The sequence below is a fragment of the Pistacia vera genome, unplaced genomic scaffold (assembly GCF_008641045.1).
Source record: "Pistacia vera cultivar Batoury unplaced genomic scaffold, PisVer_v2 Contig347, whole genome shotgun sequence".
Taxonomy (NCBI): domain Eukaryota; kingdom Viridiplantae; phylum Streptophyta; class Magnoliopsida; order Sapindales; family Anacardiaceae; genus Pistacia; species Pistacia vera.
The window spans coordinates 376,843-402,243 of NW_022196165.1; the positions used below are offsets into that span (position 1 = coordinate 376,843).

Below are 25,401 nucleotides of genomic sequence, written 5' to 3' on the forward strand. Positions count from 1 at the left end.
TTGCTATATGATTGAAAAGATACAATGTATATTCAAGCATAAATCGCTGATTACAAACTCTCTTTTTGCACAAATTCAAGACTATCGATTTTATGATAGTTAATTTGGAGAGTTGGTTACCTTATCTAGATTGGAATTGAAGAATTAATGCCATAGGCAAACACAAAAAAGAAAAGGAGAACCCAACCAATATGAGCCAAAGCAACAATAGGAAGGAAGTCATGATGGAATCCCCAGCTCTCTTTAAGGAACATCTTTACTGTCATTTTCATATTTTCTCCTGGAATCTCCACAAGATCATCTTTGTCACCCACTTGAGAAGTCATAAGACCATAAATTGTCCATGCGACGGGCGAAAGCCAATAGTACCACCTCCACCAATAGGGATTGCTGAAAATAAGATGTTTCAGGGCATTTTAACCTTTTGAATTATCATATAAATTTTGAGTTTGCAGTCGCTTACCACTCTAGGAATGAGAAAACCGAGAAAATGTTCCATAAACTAAGGAAGAAATACAAAAGTAGGCACCAATTTGGAACTCGGAGTTAGGGCAACAAGCATCACCCAGATAGTGTGAGTAATAAAGCACATCCATATGAAGTAGAAGAACAAGAAAATTTCCCACTTTCCATTCATATCCAATCATGGAATAAGGATAAGAGTATACAAATAGCTTGTATTGTCAACATATATGTCTCTATAGCCACCTTCAAAATTAAAAAAAAAATAATATATATTAGTGATAGTTTTTCAAATTTAAGTAAATTTATCAACCACAAGTTTGGAAATGATTAAGTTGCATGCTAGTCGTCTAACTGCTTTTGATACCTGAGCAAATGCATAAGTAGTGCAGAATACATGCCGGTGCTCTTTCACGGTAGAAAACTGCTCTCTCAATATCACAAACAGGCTGCACGCAGAAGCATTGCTAGTCCAAGGAAAAGCACAGTAGAATACATTGCTCCTAAAAGATTAATACAGTCGTTGTTGTTCTGTGTATTTAAAAAAACAATTATCAAACATATATTTTTACAGTGGAGAGAAAAGAAACAAACCATAAACTAATTAATTAAAGATGAGAGAAAATAAATAACATACGTCTTTTGTCCTTTGTCCCAAAAGATAGACCAAACAGAACACCGTGCATATTGTCATCACGAGCCTGACAGCATTATATTTAGGAGTCTCCAATATGAACAAAGCTGCTTCCAAAACAAGCATGGCACTGAGAAAGAAATGTTGTGAATATTCAGTTGGGAAGTAGAGATCCTCGAAGCCCGGAGCTGGAGTACTGAGCTCTTAATAAGTTCTTGATTCCTTCTGAAGGGTGTCAAGAAAGTAATTATTTAACAAAATGGTCAAATACCAAGCCATTGGAATAATTCAAACAATACTCAACCATGTTATTCTATTCAAACTTACTGATATATGAGGAGTTGGCATAAATTTCAGCAAAATCAATATCCAGATGATCCTCGACCGAAGGAGGAGTGACTTCAAGCATCCATGTTGCTGGATGTATCCATCCTTAATTCCCGAACCCCAGGTATGGCCTGCAACAAGTTGTGGATTTTAATTCACAATTCACTTCGAAGTTGACAACTTATCAAGAATTTGAACACTAAAAAATTTAATGAAAAATACAATTTGGGACATCAAACACAGTAATAAAGCTTCTTGTTTAATTACCTTTGCTATTCTGTGGAATCAAACACAAAATTGAAAAGGAAATGCTTACTCAAAATATTCTACGAGCTTTTGGAATGGTGACCAAGGGGTCCAGCATAAATGAATTGCCCTCCTCTTTCATCAAAGAACTGCACCAAGACACACCAAGTTGAATGTGATTACATGACAAAACTTGATGCAATCTAACTATTAATGCATTGATCAATGGCTAAAAGTGTGTATGTAAAAAATGTGAGTTTTGAACCTAACGCATAATATATATCAAAAGTTAAAAATAAAAAATCAGTAATTGAGCAATACCTCATCAAACGCTTCAAAAATGTCTGCTTGGTTGGGGAATTGTGCACCACACGTCTTCCTGTGTCCACTGTATTTCTCACTGTACGCATGACAATGGCCGCAGCTCTAGCATCAAGACCAGATGTTGGTCACCATGAAGATTATAGAGGGGTTAGCAACCAGCTCGATGGCTATTGTCAACTTTTCTTTGTTCTGTTGAAAGACCATCTACTCCAGGTAGCCAACTAAGGCATTCCTCAATGGCTTGAGCTCAATCAACTTCATACTTCTTCAACAAACATCTATGAGAACAAAATGAGAAGCAGACAACACGAGATCATTTGCTGATGATGATGATGGAGGAAAAAAAAATGTTAATAGTTACAATCAGACAAGAATTTCATCAACATACCATTTGTGTTTTTTATCTATGTTTGAAGAAAGGCGAAGCCAAGCCGAGTATATGATAGACTCATAAACAGTAACATGGGTGAATGAAGTCATTTTGTTCACAGTAACCCACTGACACGAGCAAAGGTTGGTTGCTTCTTGGGTAGCCAGAAATGTTAATACTTCCTTGATATAACCTGTGTCTTTCTTCCTGCTAGAACATCCATTAGAGTTGTCTTCCCTGCACCACTTACACCAACTAGTGCAGTCAAAACCCCTGGTCTAAAAGCACCACTAACATCTCGTAGTAGTTGTAGACGATTTCTTGACCTTGAGTTTTCATTTCCTGGTATATTAAAAATCAGAACTTTTTCAACAAAATTATTATTTAGATACAATCCCAAAGAAGTTTCAATGTACATTTATACTTCAGAAGCCACTCTACTTCTTGTTGGTAGTAATTAAAAGGATACGTGATAGTATGGAAGAGATTTAGAGATTAAGGTACATACCGCAGGCATGTCCACCTAATAGTTTCACATGGTTGAAGGCAAGTGAAAGGGGTTGGAAAGGCAAAATCATTCCTCTATTAGGTTCAGCAACCCGATTAACTTCTGATGAATTGTTGTTGCCATTTGAATACCTGTAGTTGTTCATAAATTTAAGGAATTTGCATGATATGATCAACATAGTTTAGACAAACTTTCAGCATATTGGCAACATCTTATAAAAATCTATAAGTATTCTCTGCAATTCTACATAACAGTTCTCTTAGGCACCTCAACTTTAAGCAATTTTCCCTAGTATTCACACATTTCAGACAGTTTTGAGAACTCCTTCAATATCTCATAGTAAACTAGAAATCTCACAAACACGTATGTCGTATAAACTATATATATATATATTGACGTTTTGGCTACATCAAATAAATCAACCTCTTGGGTGCTGGGTAGTTATGTTTCTCTGTATTTTAAAAGTACAGTTAACAGTATATTGATAATAGAGATAGAACAAAGGAAGGAATAACCCTCTCGCTCCATTTGGACTAGAGGCTCGTTTTCTATTCTTTTCATCTCCGTTTCGTCTACGGCAATTGATTTTGAATCACCAAAAGCTGAAAATATTTTCCGCAGAAAAGAGTCATAACATTGAGTTTGATTTCCATTCAAAAGACCCCAAATCAAAATAAGATAGGAGAACTCACGATTCAAAAAGTCAAAGCTCCAATAAATAATATGTTGAATAGGATTGAGAAAGCAACTAGTGCTGCAATAGAAATCCAATACCAATATGCATCCGTGAAAAAACCTCTACTCTAGAATTACTTTCCCAATTGTTGGTGCATCAATATTGGGGTCTTGGTTGGGCTGCATAGTTTGAAATTTGTAAGATTTGAACAGGAAAACAAGACACACGATATATATATATTATTAGTTTATCTATTAGAAAAGAGCAGATCAAAGTTTAATAGATACCTACTATGTCCCATCTATTATCGAGGAATTCATTCAGAACAATGGCATCTGTCCATACATCATAGGAGAACAATAGTGCCCCATATCATCCATGGCCAATGTCATCTGTGACACAAAATTAAAGCAATAGAATGTTAAAATGAATAGATAATTGAAAGAAAACTAATCAAACACTGAACCAAATTTTTTGGTTGTAATATCTTTTTTGTTGATATGCAGCAACAAATTGGATTATAAACAGCTTGCACTAACAACGATAAAACTACACAGCAAAGATTGAAAAACAACTTACTCTGGCGACAATAAATCCTCCAAGCACAAAAAAACCATCAGCATGGAGAAGGTCCCAGAGTTTGTGCTACAACATCAACTCTTCCAATAGAAGCAATTAACCGAAGAGGGACAGAGCATCTGATGTATACAAAAAAATGCCAAGAACTGTCGGAAAAAACCTAAAGGAAAAATGAAAGATTTGTTAGTGAAGGAATTTTAATATCTTTCATGGAACTCTTATATATAGGCCTGCCAAAACTCAGAACTAAAACATGATACACAAACTAACATTAATAGTTTTGAGGCCACTTTGATGTATATAAAGTCATTAACCTCACAAAAATTAACCCAATTGAAGATCTGTACCTGCTAGCAGCTGGAGCAAAACCAATGTGTAGTATGTCAGAATGATCCATATGCTGATTCCAAAAATGATAATGGGATCCTGAGAAGCCAATCGGTAAGCCAAAAGCCCATGCAGGATAGAAAAAGTGATCCCTTGTTTGTGAAGAAAGGAAGCCTAGAACAGTTAATGAAAGCTCTGCCGTTCCGTTGAACATACACCATCAAACTGAAGAATAATGCTCCAAGATACTTTCCTCCACCAAGCAAGTGGCCGGATGCATTTTTGTTCTGAAGAACACTGTCAAGGCAATTATCGACATGATTGTATCTGGGTGGTCTTGAAATATAGAGAAATGAATTACGCTTTATTAGCAGCCACTCCCTTGCAAAACATGCCTTGAACAATTCCAATTGAAATACCATACTTCTCGTCACCAGGGCGGCAGGTGGGACTCTAGATATCTAAGGAACACTAAGATCTGATGCAAGTTGTGGCCAATGTGGAAGGAACCGAAACCTCGTACAAAATCGGACACTGAAACAAATCTGTAAGGTTGGTTCTTCTTGAACCAATATTTCCTGGTCCTTTCGGAAGTTACTTCTTGCAGAAGTCAGCAACTCCTTTTCTCTCGGGGCATTTGAAACCCATGTATTCAAAAAATTCAAGGACATTCTCACGAGGACCATGGTAGACAGTTTGACCTTCTGAAAGTAGAATAACTTCATCAAAAAGGTCATATGTCTCTGGTGCTGGCTGAAGAAGAGAAATAATCATAGTTACATCCATGATATGAACCATTTGCTTCATGTACTTGAGATTTGAAAGTAGTAGAACTGTCCAATCCGGTCGATATTTCATCCATTAGAGAACTTTTGCTGGTCCAAACCAGCATTCTCCGCACTCAGAAAATATACTTTTTACTTGGTAGCCTTAATGGAAGTAACTGTTAGAGAAATAAAAATAACAATGACACAATGAAATTTATACAGCTAAAACATCATTGAACACTACAATTTCATAGTTAGGTGTGATGGCAACAAGCTGCTGAATGAGAAAAAAAATATGATACGCAGTTACTGTCCTTCGAAAAAATACCGTAGTCACACGCTTCTTCTGTCCACCAGAATACCCCTTCTCATCATATCACCAACAATAAATCTGCACATATGTCCAAGCCAAGTATCTGTTGGCATAGACAAAAGTCAATGTCTGGTCTTCGAAATGGACTGAAAAACAAATGAACTTGAGAAAGGAGATCAAACCTTGATAACATAATCTGTAACCAACTAGTTTCTTGACCTGCCACAGCAGTGGCTTTCATGAATGCATCAATCTCAGGATTGGTTAATTCCTGCTTCTTTCTCTCTCTGACAGTTCTGCCAGCAATTCATTCTTGTGCGGATTTGTACTACTAATAATGCATCTTTTGAATTTTTACCGTCTTCTTTTCATGTGAAGGATCTTCGCACGAAGGCAATTCTCTTGAAGGGCAACACTAAGGATCGAGTGTATGAGTGGCCAGCTGCAAAATCTGAGTCTTCTCCAATTCTTGTCTTCTCTCATGTCATGAATTTAAACATGCTTTGATACCATTGTTGGGTTTCATGTATTTTGGACATGGAAATGGAGAGAAAAAGATGATCAAGATGATGGACATAAAGTAGAAAACAAACAATTAAACCATTAACTTATTAATGTAAGAAAATGATAGAAAATTACCAACTGCTTTTGCTATTAAAAGCTTGATACTGAAACTTGGAGTCTAGATTCTTCAAAAGAGAATGAAGAAACTCTAAATGAAATCCACCCAAGCTAAAGATGAGAGAGAGTCGAGAGAGTGCTTTTGTTTTGAATTGTTGTAATTGAATTAAAATGGTATAATACTTAATTTATATACCATGGGCACAAAAAGTAATTTTAAATTGTCTTGGGAAGTCCTCAAACAATTTAAAATTAATCATGGAAAAGAGCATTTATGTCAAGTCCTTGGTTTTATGGTTAATTCATAATTAAACAAAATTTTAATCCTATTAATTATGCCGACTCTTTAGAATAAAACCAATGCACTTTTGTCCCCATTATTGAATCCGATTCAATAATAATATTTAATAAATCCTTATTATCCTTGGTTAGTGCTAGCTATCCATGGATAATCATTTTTCACCAATACATTATTTCGGATGCAACTGTTTACATCCGAACATCATTAATCTAACCAATGATATGTATTACTCCCTCTCCGTGAGCTTGGTTTTATGTGTGACCATTTTGGTTCACTATGATCTAGCCATGGGCCCAATATCGTATTCTGATATGTTTCATTATAACTCTTTATAATCAAAACTCTCACTGATTATGGTAGACGTCTAGCAATGTTCCATAACACCTAAACCATAATGAAGTGTAAACTCCAATGAACCTTTTCTAATCGTACGTACCGTGTAGTAAAATCCCTCCGTCATCTAATCCCGATTAAGAATGATTCATGGTATGTCAAAACCCTTAACTTAATCTTTAATCGAATTGTCAATCGATACAATGGAACTCATCAACATGAAACTACTTTTCATCTAACATTCATTATACTCTGGCCAAAGATTTCCCTTTTCCAATGTTTATTGACATTCGTCTCAGAACTCGAGATTGGACTATTTTGAGTTAACGGATCCCATCTTGACATCACTTGTCCTCGCACATGAATAACATATGACCAAACCGACTTATTACACAAGACATAACTAGTCTCATGCTTATACACCGTATGAACCATATGCATCCTATGTTGATTCTAACCGTGATGTCTCAGGTCTAAGGATCAGTGGTACATTAGCATGATCCTACGATGCATCATTGACCACATCCATGTGATTCATCGTAATCGGTCGTATTCGATAAACAGTTCACTAATCGTTTATCCATGCTAATGCCTTAGTGACTTACCTCTTATAATCACCCACACTAATACCATCACATGATATTCAATGGAGACATTCAGCATGCCTACTATGCAATGTTATTGCCCAATTAACATTGCTTTCGTAGGGAATTCTTCGATGATTTGATTTTCTGAAGATTCGGGTCATCCAGACATTTCACATGCAATATTAAATATAATATAAATGAAGCAGTAAATCAACATATGAAATAAGAACACTTTTTTTTATTCATAATACATTTACAAGATATAATGTCCTAAAACCGACAACATGATTGGTTCTTAGGGCATACACTAACACATGTCTCAACTAAGGCTCACCTCATATCAGTAGCGAGTCAAACGATGTTTCAACACCAAAGTTAAAAACATAGACTTTGAAATGGGTGACCTGGTTCTCAAAAAGGTCGTCCAGGGTACCCAAAATCTGAACTTGAGGGTACTTGGACCCAAATGGGAAGGTTCTTTCAAGATCTCAAAGAAGCTCGCACTAGAGTCTTTTCACCTGGAACGCCTCAATGACGAAACAATACTGTGAGTCTGGAACGTCGAGCATTTGCAAAGGTATTACCAATAAGCAGCTCGAGTCCCACTTATGTTTCTCTTTTTTATTCGTTGTAAGGCCGTTCATGGCCAAAACACTTGATCAATAAAAGAGGTATTATTGATGATTTCTCTTTGTTCACTATTAATGTTTTTAGCTTACTTAACATTTATTTATCGCCTCAAAGATCGTGACCTACGCGATGGTATTGCAAAAAGAGAACCCGGAGTCAAGAGTCCGAAAAGGTAGCTTATCCCAAAAAGCCACGCCAAAATCCAACTCTTTAAGGATGAAAAGTCCTAAATCAACAAAGTTAAACTTGAAAAAAAAAATTCAAGAAAAAACACGTCGAAAGAAATCGGCCTTAAGCTGGCGACTAAAACTCGAAGCGAACAACTATCCAGAATCGGAGTTGCTTGTTGCAAAAGATTTTTCATACACATCTGAAAAAGCTCTTCAAGAAGCGACTTACGCATAACTTAGAGTGAATTCGAATCTTCTATTACAAGTCCAACTGGGAGAATGAAAGGACTTCGCAGAAATATAATAATCGTTGCTCAATAAGGGCTTGTTGAGAAATTTCTTTTTCATTAATGAAATTCTATTACATTCTAAAAAAGAAAAGAAAAGAAAAACAACAACAAAAGACAAAAAAAAAATGTATGATGCTTCAAACAGTTGGGGGAGCAAGGGGATCATCCTCGGCCGGTCCAGGGAGATTGGTACAGATAAGAAGAGATGGTTCTTCAATGGGAGGGATGACAGCAGTTTCTCCAAGGTTAAGAGCCTCGCTTGGGGGAAGGGTAGACAGGGGAGCCGGATCCTCGACTTTCAACTTGAGCCCGATCTCCTCTTTGCCCTCCTCGACCTCTTTCTGGCCCTCACCATCATCCTCGGAGTCATCCAAGTACACGTAGGTCATTCCCTAGGCTTCAACCTTCATCCTCTCGACTTCCTTCTGGTAAGCTCGCAAAAGGAAAGAAAAGTCGATCGAGGGGTGGGCTTCCATAACTTCTACACGAGGAAAACCGATGCTAGGCTTGAGTAGTGATGGCCTCGTTTAGCTCCTCAATTTGAAGCCTGAGTTGCCTGGCCTCAGCTTTGGTTTTCCGTCAACCTTCCACCTCCTAGGCAAGGTTGAGCGAAGACTACTTAGATTTGGCCTTCCAGTCCGAGGCAGCCTTCTGAGCCGAGAAAAGCTCAAAGTTTAACTTGTTATTGGCACCTCGTTGTTGTGCCAAATTCTTCTCGGCTTCCACTGCCTTAGCTTTAGCCTTCGCTCAAGCAGCCTCACTCACATTAAGCTTGTCAAGGAACTCCCGTTCCTTGACCCCAAAGGTCGCCAATTCCCCCCTGAGCCGTTTGAGCTCAGCTTGCTTGGCTGCCTTATCTTTCTCCGCAATCTCGGCTCTAGCCAGAGCATCTTCTTTCACCGTCTCCGCCAATTGCCATCCCTTTGAGTGCCCTCCAAAGTGGCATAGCACTCATCATAAAGAAGCATGCTTGCCATGGCAGTCTAACAAAAAGGGAGAAAAGGGGGATTAGACGGAAAGTTAACAAAAAGCGAAGATAGCATGCAATGATAAAAGAAAAGAAGAGTGAACTATCAATACCTTTGCCGTGTAGTTGCACACCAAGGCCAGCATATCAATAGGAGCAGCATCTCTGACAGCCACAAAGGTTCGCGAAATGATTCCATCCCTACCCGTTGTGGCCCTAACACTAATATGGTGAGGGAGTTAATCGATCAGAGCGTCGATTGCAGCTTAGGCCGCTTCATCCATTTTCTTGCTCTTCGACTAGAACAAGCCAGATTTACTCCCCCCGACAACGCCAGCCTTGCCCGCAGAAGCGGACTTCTTCTTGGCCAAGTTTGTGGCTGTTGTTTTCTTTAGGCCGTTGGCCTACACAACGACCTATTTGCCCAAGCCACCCTGCTGCTCGGCCACCTTTTCTTTGCCCAAGCCCCTCAGAGGCTCGGTTGCTTTCTTTTTACCTAAGCTATTATGCTGCTCGGGTGCCTTCAGTTTCCCCGAGCCTCCAGTCAACTCGGGAGTTTTCTTCATCGGCTCCTTCTAGAACTTGAGGACACTCTTTGTGCCCATTGCCTTTGGAGCAATCGTAGGCTTTTTCGCACTTGGGACCTCCTTAAGCTCGCCACCGACGCGTTTCATGCCAGCTACATCAGCGGGCTGCTTTGTTGCCAAAGCAACGGTGTTTTCTTGGCAGCTGTCAGAGTTGTCATCTTCTTTTTAAGGTCTTTGGGTTTCTCGGCCAACATCTCTTCTAAAAAGGAACAAACAATAAGCGACTTATCTGCGTGGGAAAAAGTGTGAGCAAACGATAACTTAACCTTTTTCCAAGATCATAGGAAATCTTGCATCATCTCGACAGAAGCTGTATGCTTGCAGGTGGGGGAGAGTAATGATCTCGTTAATGTTACGCTATCCATCGGGAAGGTTGCTGAAACGCTACAGCCTCTACAAGCTTGTGGCAGGCAGATAGTTCTGTTCGACGTTAACTACAAAACAAAGCAACTTGGTTAACTAGAACACAAAGCTCGAAAGCGATTCTCGCACGTACAGTAAATCAAAATCTTACTCACTTCCGAGGTGAAGGCAACGGTCTCCTAGGCTTCATAGAAGCAGAATTATGAGTCCCAGTGCAGGACCTTCTTCGGGACATCAACCAGCCCATTGAAATGTACCTTCTTCGAAGGTAGTACGTCTGGTCTTGCCTTTTTTTGAGCTTATGCAGATGGACGAGCTCCTCGACGGATGCCTTGCCAGCTTAGCGATCATGTACGCTATGTACAGAGCGATAATAATTACATAGGAATTTGTGGAAAGCTGGAGGGGAATGATGTCAAACCGCTTCAACACGTTGTCAATAAAACGATGAGGGGGAATGGATACCCCACATCTTAGGAGGGTCTCAAAGGTCGCCACCCATACAAGCGGGGGATCCCGATGATAATCGAGGATTGTGGCTCTTTTCATAGCCTATGGACTAGAGACCGCGCAGGTTGAGCCAACTGTATGGAGGCACGGTTAGAAGAGCCCGCCACGTCTGGATCCAAACTTCGTGCGACGATTTCCTCGGAAACCTCGAGAGTTGAATCCCCAAGGACTGCCGAGCCTGCAGGCGAATCAAACATACGGTCGATTGTGTGACTGCTTGAAAAAGACATAGTTATAGCTCACTTCTAGGTACTTGAAATAGAAGCGAACATGTGTTAGAGCTCAAAAAATTTGGCAACCATTTCACACTTGCTTTCAGTTCAAGCACCCAAGATAGCTCGCATCACACAACGAATGCACGCAACCTACCCTAGGTTCCAGTGGTCACCGCATTAAACCTAGGACTGCTGGAGACGTATTCAAAAACCTTACTAAAGCCCTAAAATATCCAATGTGGCCATGGTAGTAGCCACCCTTTAACGCGAAAACTGGAGAAACGAGTAAAGAAAGGGAAAAGAATCTTATCGGAATGAAAGACGTGTAGAAACTTGCCAGAAAGAGCACCGTGACGATGACGAAATAGCAACAAAGTGGACAAAGACGTCAGAGAACTTTCGTGAGTTAAATGAGCATTATGACGACTTCGCCACCTTTTATAGTGATTTGCATGGAAGACGAAAGGGCGGAGTTTAATTGTAGCAGTCGATCTATAGTGAATCTTAACCCTTCATTCGTCGAGCAATCTTGGCCCTTAGACATGGCCACGCGTCATCCATCTGCGAAGGGCGACGAATTGTCAGACTATTACACTGACAACCGTCATCGCATGTCACTTTGACTTCGAGCGTAGAAACCTATAGTCGCCCACGCGCAACGAAACATGACTGACAAAGGCTGTCGCATTTAATGCAACATGACCGCTTGGAAATTACGTATTTGCCCTAACTTTTCATGTTCTGAGTTTGGCAGGTATCACCGGAAGTAAACAAGTGTGAAGCACGTCGACCAGACATAAGGTCGACCCTAGGAGCTTGACCAAACCTACATCTGGAGATCTGTTGGTGATGCCAAGCTTGGCATCAAATTGAACAATAGTCTTCGAAGCTCGAAACGAGCATCGAACACTAGGGGGCTGATGTTGTGCGTGATTTTTCCATCAAGCTCAAGCTACCGTGAGAATGTAGCTCGACCCAGGATTAGTCCAACTCCACCGGGTGTTTGACCCAGCATAAACTTGTCAACACATTACTCAACCCAGCATAAGCTAGTCGCGAACAACCCGAATGATCATTCAATCAATTCCCAGATATTGCGGGAATGACTAAATCAACATCAGTCTTTGCTCAATCACAATGCCCAATTGCAAGAATATCAGAATTACAGTTCAGATCAATTGTAATCCCTTTATTTTTGCTCTTTCCCTTGTATAAATCTTGTATATAAACCCCCTCAAATGATGAAAAAGGGGTTACAACTTTCACACATAATTCTCATTGTAAGCTCTCACAGCAAATACAAAAAATTAGTGAACATTATTACAAAGAGTCAATTCTACAATAATAGATCGGCTCTAGGGCATCTACTCTAACAGCTCTCACAAAAAAAAAAAAAAAACAGTGGACATAGGCTCAAGAGTTTACCTCGCCAAACCACTTTAAAAATTTTCATTGTCATTTATTTTATTGCACTCAATATTTGTCTATCGTTGATTACCCGTAATCACACACACATCCATTACCCGTAATCACACACACATCCATCAAGGTCGATCAGAATTCTTTAATTGGTACAGATTTCTGTTTTATTTGAAAATAAGATTTAAAAACATGAAAAAAAAAGTTTGATATGATTACCTGAAAATGATATCTTTTTAAATAAACTATTAATTAAAAACAATCAATTTTATACATTTTTTTTCACAAAAATATATATTGTAAAAATGGATCTTAATTTAAAGAATAAAAAGTCGAAACAAGATTTAGTGTTGATTAAAATAAAAGTTGATAGAGAAATTTGGGATTGAAGCTTTAAGAAATAAGATGAGAGAAAAAAAAATGGGATTTGGTTTAATTTTATTTTATTATACTTACTATTAATAAAATGACAAAATAATTTTTGTCTTTTCTTATTATAAAACAATTAATTTAACCAATCTCCATTGCTTGTATATAATGTTTTGGGTTTAAAAAATGAGTAAATGACTTTTTCGCAAATACCATTTTTCCACCCAAAGTTTATATTATGTTAATATTCAAAATACACTTTACTTTTTCAGTCGACATTCGACGAATTATCAAGAGCTAGGTTAAGAAGGATTTTGTAAAATGGAGACAAGTAGATCAAATAATGGTGATCGATTGAATATTTGTCGCTCGAATCAGCTGAAAATCAACTAAGAACATAAAACTTTAGCTTTGTGGTGGCCGATAATTGACAAGAAATCAGATACCGGAATGAAAGGGGTTTTGTAGAGAGGAAATCGGAGGTTTAAATGGTGATGATGGAGAATTTTTGCCATCAAATCGGCTTTTGGTAGTACCGAAATATTAACTTTCGGTGAAAAAGTGTATTTTGAAACTTTTTTGGGAAGGATAGTGTTATCAAGGCAAACCTTGGGTGGAAAAACTTCGTTTACTCTTTCAAACATTTCAAAACGGTTTGCAAATTACAAAGCAGCAGAAACTGAAAATAAAAAGTTCAATACATAAATGAACAGGCACTAAAAGATTACATGTTTAACAGTAAGAAACCACAATTTTAGAATTTTCTCATTCAGAATTAATCAACCATTAATAAATAGAGTACACGACTTTTTACCACCAAATAATTGTTTAATGATACTTTTCCACTCTCAAATTTTTAAAATATCACTTTATTATCCAAATTGATATTATGTTTCCGATTCTAGCATTGTTACAACCCAGCACCACCACCATTCTCTTTCTTGATCATCATTCATCAAAACCCCCCAAATCCTAGTGCCATCGACCCTACCAATCGTCGATAATCAAGCAATTAGGATTTGCGTAACCACCCCCCTCCCAAGTCAAATTTCGATTAATCCTAACCACTAAAATCCAATATTTCATCAATAAAAGACTCAGTGACCTCCACTCTTCAAAAACCCTAATAACCTGGATCTAGTTTACTTTTTGTTTACCAATAGAATATAAATTTAGATAATAAAATTATAATTTTAAAAACCTACGAGTAAAAAAATTGTCATTAATCTACTATTCGGGTGCCAAAAAGTCGTTAACTCTTAATAAGTATAAAAAGAGTGTTGAGCCAAGAGAATACATGTATGACAAGTAGTTATCAATTACTATTAATTAAAAGATATAATAAAGAGACAAAATTCAATTTATTAGAGGATCCGGAAGCTAATAAATTCATCCAAACTTGGAAAGAGTGTATACTGTCGTATAAACATTAACCAAAAGAGTAATGCTATGTGTATTAACCAATGTGTACTAATCCAAGTACTAACATTAAAATTTTGAAATTTTATTTAGAAAAAATTTTAAATTTTTAATGTTAATATTTGGATTAGTACACATTGGTTAGTGCACATAGTTTTATTCTAACCAAAATTACAAAGAATTAAAAGTTGTAATTAATAAGAACAGTTGATAATGACCTCTGGAATATCCAAACTCATCAGCCAGCACTGAATGCCTCCGGCACTTGATAACTACATCACTAAAGAGCTTTTAAGTCAAGACAGGGACCGAACGAGCCAACGAACTTAATTAATTCAAAGCTTCAATGATTTAGACTTTCAGATTTAATACTAAGCCACCTTTGTTGAATATCAAGCTATCTGAAATTAATGTATTATCTCTCCAATTATATCTTATCAACTCTACCTATAATGGATAAAACTATTTACAAGTCCATTATAAATTTAGCCTTTATTTAATGAATATTTATCCCAAGTCTTTGTAAATCCTTAAGCTGATATTTCTTACACCTTAAGGAGGCATTTATTCTACATCTACCAATATGTTTTCACTGTCCCAACCCAAGTACAGACCATTAACTTATAGTCTTACTCTCAGTTTTGGGAAATTATTTAATTTAACCAAAAAATGGAGGTCCAAGAAAATAACCAACACCTTTTAACAAGACCAAAATACCCCTTATTTTCTCTAAATTTAATTTGAAAATCTAACTGATACTCATTTGAGTTATTTGCAAAACCAAATAGAAATTAAAGAGAAATTTCAAGCTTTAGAAAGGATTTTGGATTACCGATTGAAAGATTGGGAGAAAGGGGAGGGAAAAAGGCGTTTTGATTGGATTGTTTTAGTTTGTTGACGTTATATATTTTGTAAGCATAGTTGTTTACAAAGTTTAGATAGTGTTTTTGTTGTTCTAAATTGTGTTAGAAAGATGATGCCTTGTGGGGAAATTGTTGTTTTTAATGTGGTTGATGCGATTGGTTTAAGATCTAATTCGAGTGTGCCTTTAACTCATATGATTTTTGAGTGTATGTATGCACGAACTGGCTAATAACCCAATTTGTGTATTGTACGCACACTCAAACTTGTAATTTCATTACACTCGAATGAGTACTACACTTAATGTTCTAATTATCGAACTTTGAGTAAGGTATATTCGAAGAGTCAAAATTCAAGTCTACTTGATCTAGATCATCTTCTTCCACAAAACACTGAAATTCGTTTAAAACCCTTTTTGCAACATTTTAACCCCTAAAAAGGATTCATTGACACCCCTAAACCTTAAATAACATTATTTTTTTTTTTTTTTATCACCACTAGTCTCCGTAATGCAATAGGCATCGAATATCTAATTCTTTGATTCAACATTTTTGCTTGGTTTAAGGTTGTAAAAGGTTAGTCATTTTTTTTTCTCCCCAAATTATGGTTAAATTAATAATATCCCCTCAATTTTTAATCAACGAGAAATAGTATTACTTGTATGAGTTAACTGTGGTATTGTGAAATTTAGAGTTTGTAAAGGTATTTAAACTAAAAACTAAATTTTGCTTCATCTTATTCAGTGTATTCTTAATGCATGCATGTTTTTTTTTTTTTTTTAATCCAAATCATGATATTAAAAGTTATTGATATAAGCATTGATTGAATAGAAAATAGCATTTTAATATTCTTTCTGTGACCTGAAAAAACAGAAGTGTGTGTTTGCTATATGATTGAAAAGATACAATGTATATTCCAAGCATAAATCGCTTGATTACAAACTCTCTTTTTTCACAAATTCAAGACTATCGATTTCTTATGATAGTTAATTTTGAGACAAAGATTGAATATGGTTGGTTACCTTATCTAGATTGGAAATTGAAGAATCTAATGCCATAGGCAAACACAAAAAAGAAAAGGAGAACCCAACCAATATGAGCCAAAGCAACAATAGGAAGGAAGTCATGATGGAATCCCCAGCTCTCTTTAAGGAACATCTTTACTGTCATTTTCATATTTTCTCCTGGAATCTCCACAAGATCATCTTTGTCACCCACTTGAGAAGTCATAAGACCATAAATTGTCCATGCGACGGGCGAAAGCCAATAGTACCACCTCCACCAAATAGGGATTTGCTGAAAAATAAGATGTTTCAGGGCATTTTAACCTTTTGAAATTATCATATAAATTTTGAGTTTGCAGTCGCTTACCACTCTAGGAATGAGAAAACCAGAGAAAATGTTCCATAAACTAAGGAAGAAATACAAAAGTATGGCACCAATTTGGAAGCTCGGAGTTAGGGCAACAAGCATCATCCCAGATAGTGTGAAGTAAATAAAGCACATCCATATGAAGTAGAAGAACAAGAAAAATTTTCCCACTTTCCATTCATATCCAATCATGGAATAAAGGATAAGAGTATACATAATAGCTTGTATTGTCACATATATTGTCTCTATAGCCACCTTCAAAATTAGAAAGAAAATATATATATATATATATGATTAGTTTTCCAAATTTAAGTAAATTTTATCAACCACAAGTTTGGAAATGATTAAGTTGCATGCTAGTCGTCTAACTGCTTTTTGATACCTGAGCAAATGCATAAGGTAGTGCAGAATACATGCCGGCTGCTCTTTCACGGTAGAAAACTGCTCTCTCAATATCAACAACAGGCTGCACCGCAGAAGCATTGCTAGCTCCAAGGAAAAGCACAGTAGAATACATTGCTCCTAAAAGATTAATCAGATCTTGTTGTTTTGTTCTGTATTTAAAAAAAACAATTATCAAACATATTATTTTTACAGTGGAGAGAAAAGAAACAACCATAAAACTTAATTAATTAAAGATGAGAGAAAATAAATAACATACGTCTTTTGTCCTTTGTCCCAAAAGATAAGACCAAACAGAACACCGATGCATATTGTCATCACGAGCCTGACAGCATTATATTTAGGATGTCTCCAATATGAACAAAGCTGCTTCCACAAACAAGCATGGCACTGAGAAAGAAATGATTGTGAATATTCAGTTGGGAAGTAGAGATCCTCGAAGCCCGGAGCTGGAGTACTGAGCTCTTTAATAAGTTCTTGATTCCTTCTGCAAGGGTGTCAAGAAAGTAATTATTTAACAAAATGGTCAAAATACCAAGCCATATGGAATAATTCAAACAATACTCAACCATGTTATTCTATTCAAACTTACTGATATAATGAGGAGTTGGCATAAATTTCAGCAAAATCAATATCCAGATGATCCTCGACCGAAGGAGCAGTGACTTCAAGCATCCATGTTGCTGGATTGTATCCATCCTTAATTCCCGGAACCCCAGGTATGGCCTGCAACAAGTTGTGGATTTTAATTCACAATTCACTTTCGAAGTTGACAACTTATCAAGAATTTGCAACTTAAAAAATTTAATGAAAAATACAATTTGGGACATCAAACACAGTAATACAGCTTCTTGTTTAATTACCTATTGCTATTCTGTGGAACCAAACACAAAAATTGTAAATAGGAAATGCTTACCTCAAAATATTCTACGAGCTTTTGAGAATGGTGACCAAGGGGTCCAGCATAAATGACTTGCCCTCCTCTTTTCATCAATAGTAACTGCACCAAGCACATCACCAAGTTGAATGTTGATTACATGACAAAACTTAGATGCAATCTCAACTATTAATGCATTGATCCAATGGCTAAAAAGTTGTGTAAAAAATGTGAGTTCTTGAACCTAACGCATAAATATATATCAAAAGTAAAAAAATTAAAAAAAAAAAAAAAATCAGTAAATTGAGCAATACCTCATCAAACGCTTCAAAAATGTCTATGCTTGGTTGGTGAATTGTGCACACAACGGTTCTTCCTGTGTCCACTGTATTTCTCACTGTACGCATGACAATGGCCGCAGCTCTAGCATCAAGACCAGATGTTGGCTCATCCATGAAGATTATAGAGGGGTTAGCAACCAGCTCGATGGCTATTGTCAACCTCTTTCTTTGTTCTGTTGAAAGACCATCTACTCCAGGTAGCCCAACTAAGGCATTCCTCAATGGCTTGAGCTCAATCAACTTCATAACTTCTTCAACAAACATCTATGAGATACAAAAATGAGAAGCAGACAACAATGAGATCATTTGCTGATGATGAAGGAGGAAAAAAAATGTTAATAGTTACAATCAGACAAGAATTTCATCAACATACCATTTGTGTTTTTTTATCTATGTTTGAAGAAAGGCGAAGCCAAGCCGAGTATATGATAGACTCATAAACAGTAACATGTGGTGAATGAATGTCATTTTGTTCACAGTAACCACTGACACGAGCAAAGGTTGGTTGCTTCTTTGGGTAGCCAGAAATGTTAATACTTCCTTCGATATAACCTGTGGTCTTTCTTCCTGCTAGAACATCCATTAGAGTTGTCTTCCCTGCACCACTTACACCAACTAGTGCAGTCAAAACCCCTGGTCTAAAAGCACCACTAACATCTCGTAGTAGTTGTAGACGATTTTCTTGAACTCCTTGAGTTTTCATTTCCTGGTATATTAAAAATCAGAACTTTTTCAACAAAATTATTTATTTAGATACAATCCCAAAAGAAGTTTCAATGTACATTTTATACTTCAGAAGCCACTCTAACTTCTTGTTGGTAGTAACTTAAAAGGATACGTGATAGTATGGAAGAGATTTAGAGATTAAAGGTACATACCGCAGGCATGTCCACATAATAGTTCACATGGTTGAAGGCAAGTGAAAGGGGTTGGAAAGGCAAAATCATTCCTCTATTAGGTTCAGCAACCCGATTAACTTCTGATGAATTTGTTGTTGCCATTTGAATACCTGTAGTTGTTCATAAAATTTAAGGAATTTCGATGATATGACATCAACATAGTTTAGACAAACTTTCAGCATATTTGGCAACATCTTATAAAAATCTATAAGATATTCTCTGCAATTCTACATAACATGTTCTCTTAGGCACCTCAACTTTTAAGCAATTTTCCCTAGTATTCACACATTTCACAGACCAGTTTTTGAAAAGAACTCCTTCAATATCTCATAGTAAACTAGAATTCTCACAAACACTATTGTAGTAAAACATATATATATATTGACGTTTTGGCTACATTCAAATAAATCAACCTCTTGGGTGCTGGGTAGTTATTGTTTCTTTGTATTTTAAAAGTACAGTTAACAGTATATTGATAATAGAGATAGAACAAAGGAAGGAAATAACCTTCTGCTCCATTTGGACTAGAGGCTCGTTTCTTATTCTTTTCATCTCCGTTTTCGTCTACGGCAATTGATTTTGAATCACCAAAAGCTGAAAATATTTTCCGCAGAAAAAGAGTCATCAACATTGAAGTTTGATTTCCATTCAAAAGACCCCAAATCAAAATAAGATAGGAGAACTCACGATTCAAATAAGTCAAAGCTCCAATAAATAATATGTTGAATAGGATTGAGAAAGCAACTAGTGCTGCAATAGAAATCCAATACCAATATGCATCCGTGAAAAAACCTCTACTCTTAAGAATTACTTTCCCAATTGTTGGTGCATCAATATTGGGGTCTTGGTTGGGCTGCAATAGTTTGAAATTTGTAAGATTTGAACAGGAAAACAAGACACACGATATATATATATATATATACATATATATAGTTTATCTATTAGAAAAGAGCATGATCAAAGTTTTAATAGATCCTACTATGTCCCATCTATTATCGAGGAATTCATTCAGAACAATGGCATTCTGTCCATACATCATAGGAGAACAATAGTAGCCCCATATCATCCATGGCTCAATGTCATCTGTAGACACAAAATTAAAGCAATAGAATGTTAAAATGAATAGATAATTGAAAGAAAACTAATCAAACACTGAACCAAATTTTTTGGTTGTAATATCTTTTTGTTGATTATTGCAGCAACAAATTGGATTATAAACAGCTTGCACTAACAACGATAATAACTACACAGCAAAGATTGAAAAACAACTTACCTCGGGCGACAATAAATCCTCCAAGCACAAAAACCATCAGCATGGAGAAGGTTCCCAGAGTTTGTGCTACAACATCAACTCTTCCAATAGAAGCAATTAACCGAAAGAGGGACAGAGCCATCTGATGTATACAAAAAAATGCCAAGAACTGTCGGAAAAACCTAAAGGGAAAAATGAAAAGATTTGTTAGTGAAGGAAATTTTAATATCTTTCATGGAACTCTTATATATAGGCATGCCAAAACTCAGAACATAAACATGATTACACAAACTAACATTTAATAGTTTTGAGGCCACTTTGATGTTATATAAAGTCATTAACCTCACAAAAATTGAACCCAATTGAAGATCTGTACCTGCTAGCAGCTGGAGCAAAACCAATTGTGTAGTATGTCAGAATGATCCATATTGCTGATTCCAAAAATGATAATGGGATCCTGAGAAGCCATATCGGTAAGCCAAAAGCCCATGCAGGATAGAAAAAGTGATCCCTTTGTTTGTAGAAGACAGGAAGCCTAAGAACAGTTAATGAAAGTTCTGCCGTTCCGTTGAACATCACATTCATCAAACTGAAGAATAATGCTCCAAGATACTTTCCTCCACCAAGCAAAGTGCCCGGATGCATTTTTGTTCTGAAGAACACTGTCAAGGCAATTATCGACATGATTGTTATCTGGGTGGTCTTGAAAATATAGAGAAATGAATTACGCTTTATTAGCAGCCACTCCCTTGCAAAACATGCCTTGAACAATTCCCAATTTGAAATACCATACTTCTCTGTCACCAGGGCGGCAGGGTGGACTCTAGATTTATCATAAGGAACACTAAGATCTGATGCAAGTTGTTGGCCAATGTGGAAGGAACCGAAACCTCGTACAAAATCGGACACTGAAACAAATCTGTAAGGTTGGTTCTTCTTGAACCAATATTGTTCCTGGTCCTTCTCGGAAGTTACTTCTTGCAGAAAGTCAGCAACTCCTTTTCTCTCGGGGCATTTGAAACCCATGTATTCAAAAAATTCAAGGACATTCTCACGAGGACCATGGTAGACAGTTTGACCTTCTGAAAGTAGAATAACTTCATCAAAGAGGTCATATGTCTCTGGTGCTGGCTGAAGAAGAGAAATAATCATAGTTACATCCATGATATGAACCATTTGCTTCATGTACTTGCAGATTTGAAAAGTAGTAGAACTGTCCAATCCGGTCGATATTTCATCCATTAGAAGAACTTTTGCTGGTCCAACCAGCATTTCTCCTGCACTCAGAAAAATAACTTTTTACTTGGATAGCCTTTAATGGAAGTAACTGTTAGAGAAATAAAAATAACAATGACAAATGAAATTTTATACAGCTAAAACATACGTTGACACTACAATTTCATAGTTAGCTGTGATGGCAACAAGCTGCTGAATGAGAAAAAAAAAATAATGATACGCAGTTACTGTCCTTCGAAATGACATACCAGTAGTCACACGCTTCTTCTGTCCACCAGAAATACCCCTTCTCATCATATCACCAACAATAATATCTGCACATATGTCCAAGCCAAGTATCTGTTGGCATAGACAAAATGTCAAATGTCTGGTCTTCGAAATGGACTGAAAAACAAATGAACTTGAGAAAGGAGATCAAACCTTGATAACATAATCTGTAACCAAACTAGTTTCTCGACCTGCCACAGCAGTGGCTTTCATGAATGCATCAATCTCAGGATCTGGTTTAATTCCTGCTTCTTTCTCTCTTCTTGACAGTTCTGCCAGCAATTCATATCTTGTGCCGACGCCTAAACAGCGTCCTGAGAAATCCAATGTCTCTCTCACTGTCATCTCTCCCTGGTGAAGATCATGCTGACTAATATAAGCACAAGTCTTCTGAGGAATGAATTCATTTAATTCATGGCCACAGTAGGTGATCTTCCCAGATGCCTGTTCAAATTTGCAAATGATCACGAGTATAATCAGCCATTTTCTGGGTTAGCTGTCCACTTTTTTCAATATGAACTTGTGTTGATTCGCTTAGCCAAAAATACAATTTTTAAACTCCTATTATCTCAAACTGGTGAGAGTAACTCGCCTATTCGTGAATTCAGGTCTAGATTCTAAGTCTAATACTTAGGTACAAACTGAGAAATTCTAATTGCATAAACAGTACAAGTTAATTCACATAAATCATAATAGACAACTACAATCAAAACAGACCTCCAGATCTTTATCAAGCTTCCCTGCAAGTGCTAGCAGGAATGTTGTTTTCCCAGCGCCAGGAGGACCCAGAAGAAGTGTCATCCTGGAAATTTTCATTTCAGCAACAAATTAGCAGTTACTTTCTCATATGAAACAGCAACAGAAAATATAAAATTACCTTGATGGTTTGATAATCCCACTAACTCCATTAAGAATCTGTATTTTTCTCTTTTTAGATGGGACAAGCCTAAGCAATCCCAAAGCACTCTGTTTTCCATTAAAAATAGACACAAAAATTAATCAACATTCCAATGAAGAAAGGGAAAAATTTTATGTACCCAGTTCATAATATATTCTTTAAAAAACGAACACAAATGTAAAATCTCTTAAATTGCAGTTCAATGTTTTCCATTATCATTTACAGTAAATAATTAAAACGTAAAATACCTCTACTGTGGTCAAGAAAGCATTAGGCAAAGAAGGAAGGGCTCTGCTTCCATCATAAATATATCCCTGAACTGATAAATGTTCATATCGAACTTCAATCTTTGGAATATTAATTCCCACTCTGCACCAGACCAAAAAATAATAATAAAAAAAAAAAAAGAAAATCACCCGTAAAAGTGAAAATTTACAAACTCAAAAAGCATTATTTACTACCTATCAGTTCTCTCTCTAAGTTTCTTGAGAAAGTTTTCATTATCCTCCTCAACAACCTTCAATATATTCTCCATTAACAACTTCTTCTCTCGCATGCCGAGCTTAGTAACATCTACTTCGTCATGAACCACCTTTCCATTATCAAGAATTTGTCTTATCATCCCTTTCTTTAGCCTGTCAAACGTCGGTAGCCGTTCTATTGCCGCCCACCTCAGCTGCTCTTCATCATCATTACCCGCTCTTCCACTCTGGCTGAACACATTTGTTGGCGCATTCCACGCCTCCCGGAAACTCGTTGAGCCCACCCAGCTCCGTCGACTACCGGAAGCCAAGCTTCGCCGACTGCTGAACGTTCCTGCTATGTCATCTCCAGCCATAACCGCGGCCATGACAGTTACAATTCCAAAGTAATCTTGACGCTGTCAAATTAAGCAAAAGTCCGGAAGAGGAAGAGCATTGGATGCTCATTCAAGATTTTCTTTAATCTTTGCTCGTGTTTTAAATCATCGTAAAAGCTGGTGCTCTTATAGCTTTTTTTCAGTGGTTCCACGATGAAATTGAGTTCTTCATGAGTTTCATGCTAATTTATGAATGTTTTTGGCATAACAGTACCATTTATTTCATGTAGAAAAGATTAAAAATTATACTTGTACGGTGTTTTCTTTCCTTTGATAATTTGATTTAATAATTATAGAGATATTTTTCAAACAAAGTGAATCTCTTATACAAAATGATCTAGTGGGAAGAAAATAAAATAAACTACAACCGCTCAACTAGTATTACAGTACAAGGCCAACCACGCCCAAAATGTTTTATAATTTAAGACATATTTTTGTTTCAAAGGTTGAAATTTGCTCCTTGTATAACCTTAAATTAAATATCACTCTCATAACCTTAAAATCAACTCGTAAAGGGACAGGGTTTCAATATCATGTTGAATGCTATTGACCTTATAAATAACTTATCATAATGATATTTTTTTTAATTAAATAAATATATTAACCAAATGATAGTGGATTAAATTAAAATTGAATCGAACACGAATGTACGATAGGAAACAAAGTATTATTATATTTCTCTAGAGAAGACGCATTTATGATATAATTCAGGCAGCTGAGTGAGGTAATGACATTTTATAGAAATTAAACTCTACATGTACTTCGCCAGCTGTGATTTTCACTGTACAACATACATTTTAGATTTTTGTTCCAAGACTTTTTTTAAATGTGAGATTAACCAGACTATTACTATTATCATTTATAGATATATTTTTTTAATATGTTTATGAAATTATGAGCTTATTTCATTTACCCTTGTAACCAAAAATTTTCATGTTTTTATAACTATAAGTGAATGAGTTTAATTCTAAACACTCACAAAATAAAATCTTAAATTTATATTACCATTTCTGTAATATTTTTTGAAATTTTGTATAAATTTTTTTTTTATTTGGACACTATTAAGATTATATTACCATTTCTGTAATATTTTTTTAAATTTTGTATAATTTTTTTATTTTATTTGGACACTATTAAGATTATATATATATGATACTCGAAATATTAATTTTTTATATGAAAATAGTGTATAAATAAAAAAGTTAAATATAACTAATGTTTGATAAACCAAATGAAAAATATGATAATAGTGTAAAACTCATTTTGTAGACGTAATTAGAAATTGAAGTAGCAGTCACATCATAACTTTCCCAACTAAAAAAAGGTCAACCATAAAGAATATTGCTGGATTAACACATTTTTGGAGTGATTAGCAAATTGCACTACTTTCAAATTTTCTTTTCTTTCTTTTTTTCAAAAAAAAGAAAAAGCCCCATTTTTTAAGGGAAAAATAATCTAGAACGCCCTTATCATTTTTTCTTGATTTGAATTTTGCATTAGACAGAAAAAAAAAAAAAAAAAGAATTGGCATCATTTGCTAAAAATAATATTCCACAAGAAGATGCATATACTTAGTAGTATTACTTTGAAAGTAATAAAACATATAATAATTTAATAACGTTCACAATTTTTAGAAATTAAAATAAAATTACAGATTACTAAAAGTTTTTTTTTTTTTTTTAACAAATGAATTCAAAAATAAGATAAACAATTAAAACTTTATTTTCTTTATTCTCATTGGAATAAATGACAGAAAGGGTTGCAAACAAAATATATTAACATAAGCCCTACAGATATTTTGTTTCTAGAAGAAGACAAAACTGGA

At 36.0% G+C, this 25,401-nt stretch overlaps 1 protein-coding gene and 1 pseudogene across 1 annotated transcript; both read right to left on the reverse strand.

The window, feature by feature from the left end:
* Positions 1 to 33: 33 nt before the first annotated feature.
* LOC116139095 lies at positions 34 to 8,854 on the reverse strand (annotated as a pseudogene).
* Positions 8,855 to 16,036: 7,182 nt separating this feature from the next.
* Positions 16,037 to 23,658, reverse strand: LOC116139081 (ABC transporter G family member 39-like). The gene is made up of 20 exons (XM_031424761.1): positions 23,179 to 23,658; positions 22,966 to 23,086; positions 22,697 to 22,785; positions 22,537 to 22,621; positions 21,973 to 22,263; positions 21,801 to 21,891; positions 20,693 to 21,593; positions 20,338 to 20,498; positions 20,044 to 20,147; positions 19,752 to 19,917; positions 19,572 to 19,658; positions 19,044 to 19,174; positions 18,539 to 18,871; positions 18,139 to 18,429; positions 17,864 to 17,947; positions 17,540 to 17,673; positions 17,207 to 17,434; positions 16,928 to 17,099; positions 16,546 to 16,800; positions 16,037 to 16,470 (listed from the first exon to the last, which is right to left on the reverse strand). The coding sequence occupies exons 1-20, from the start codon at positions 23,565 to 23,567 to the stop codon at positions 16,198 to 16,200; spliced, it is 4,386 nt and encodes a 1,461-aa protein (XP_031280621.1). The 5' UTR covers positions 23,568 to 23,658; the 3' UTR covers positions 16,037 to 16,197.
* Between the last annotated feature and the right edge of the window lie 1,743 nt (positions 23,659 to 25,401).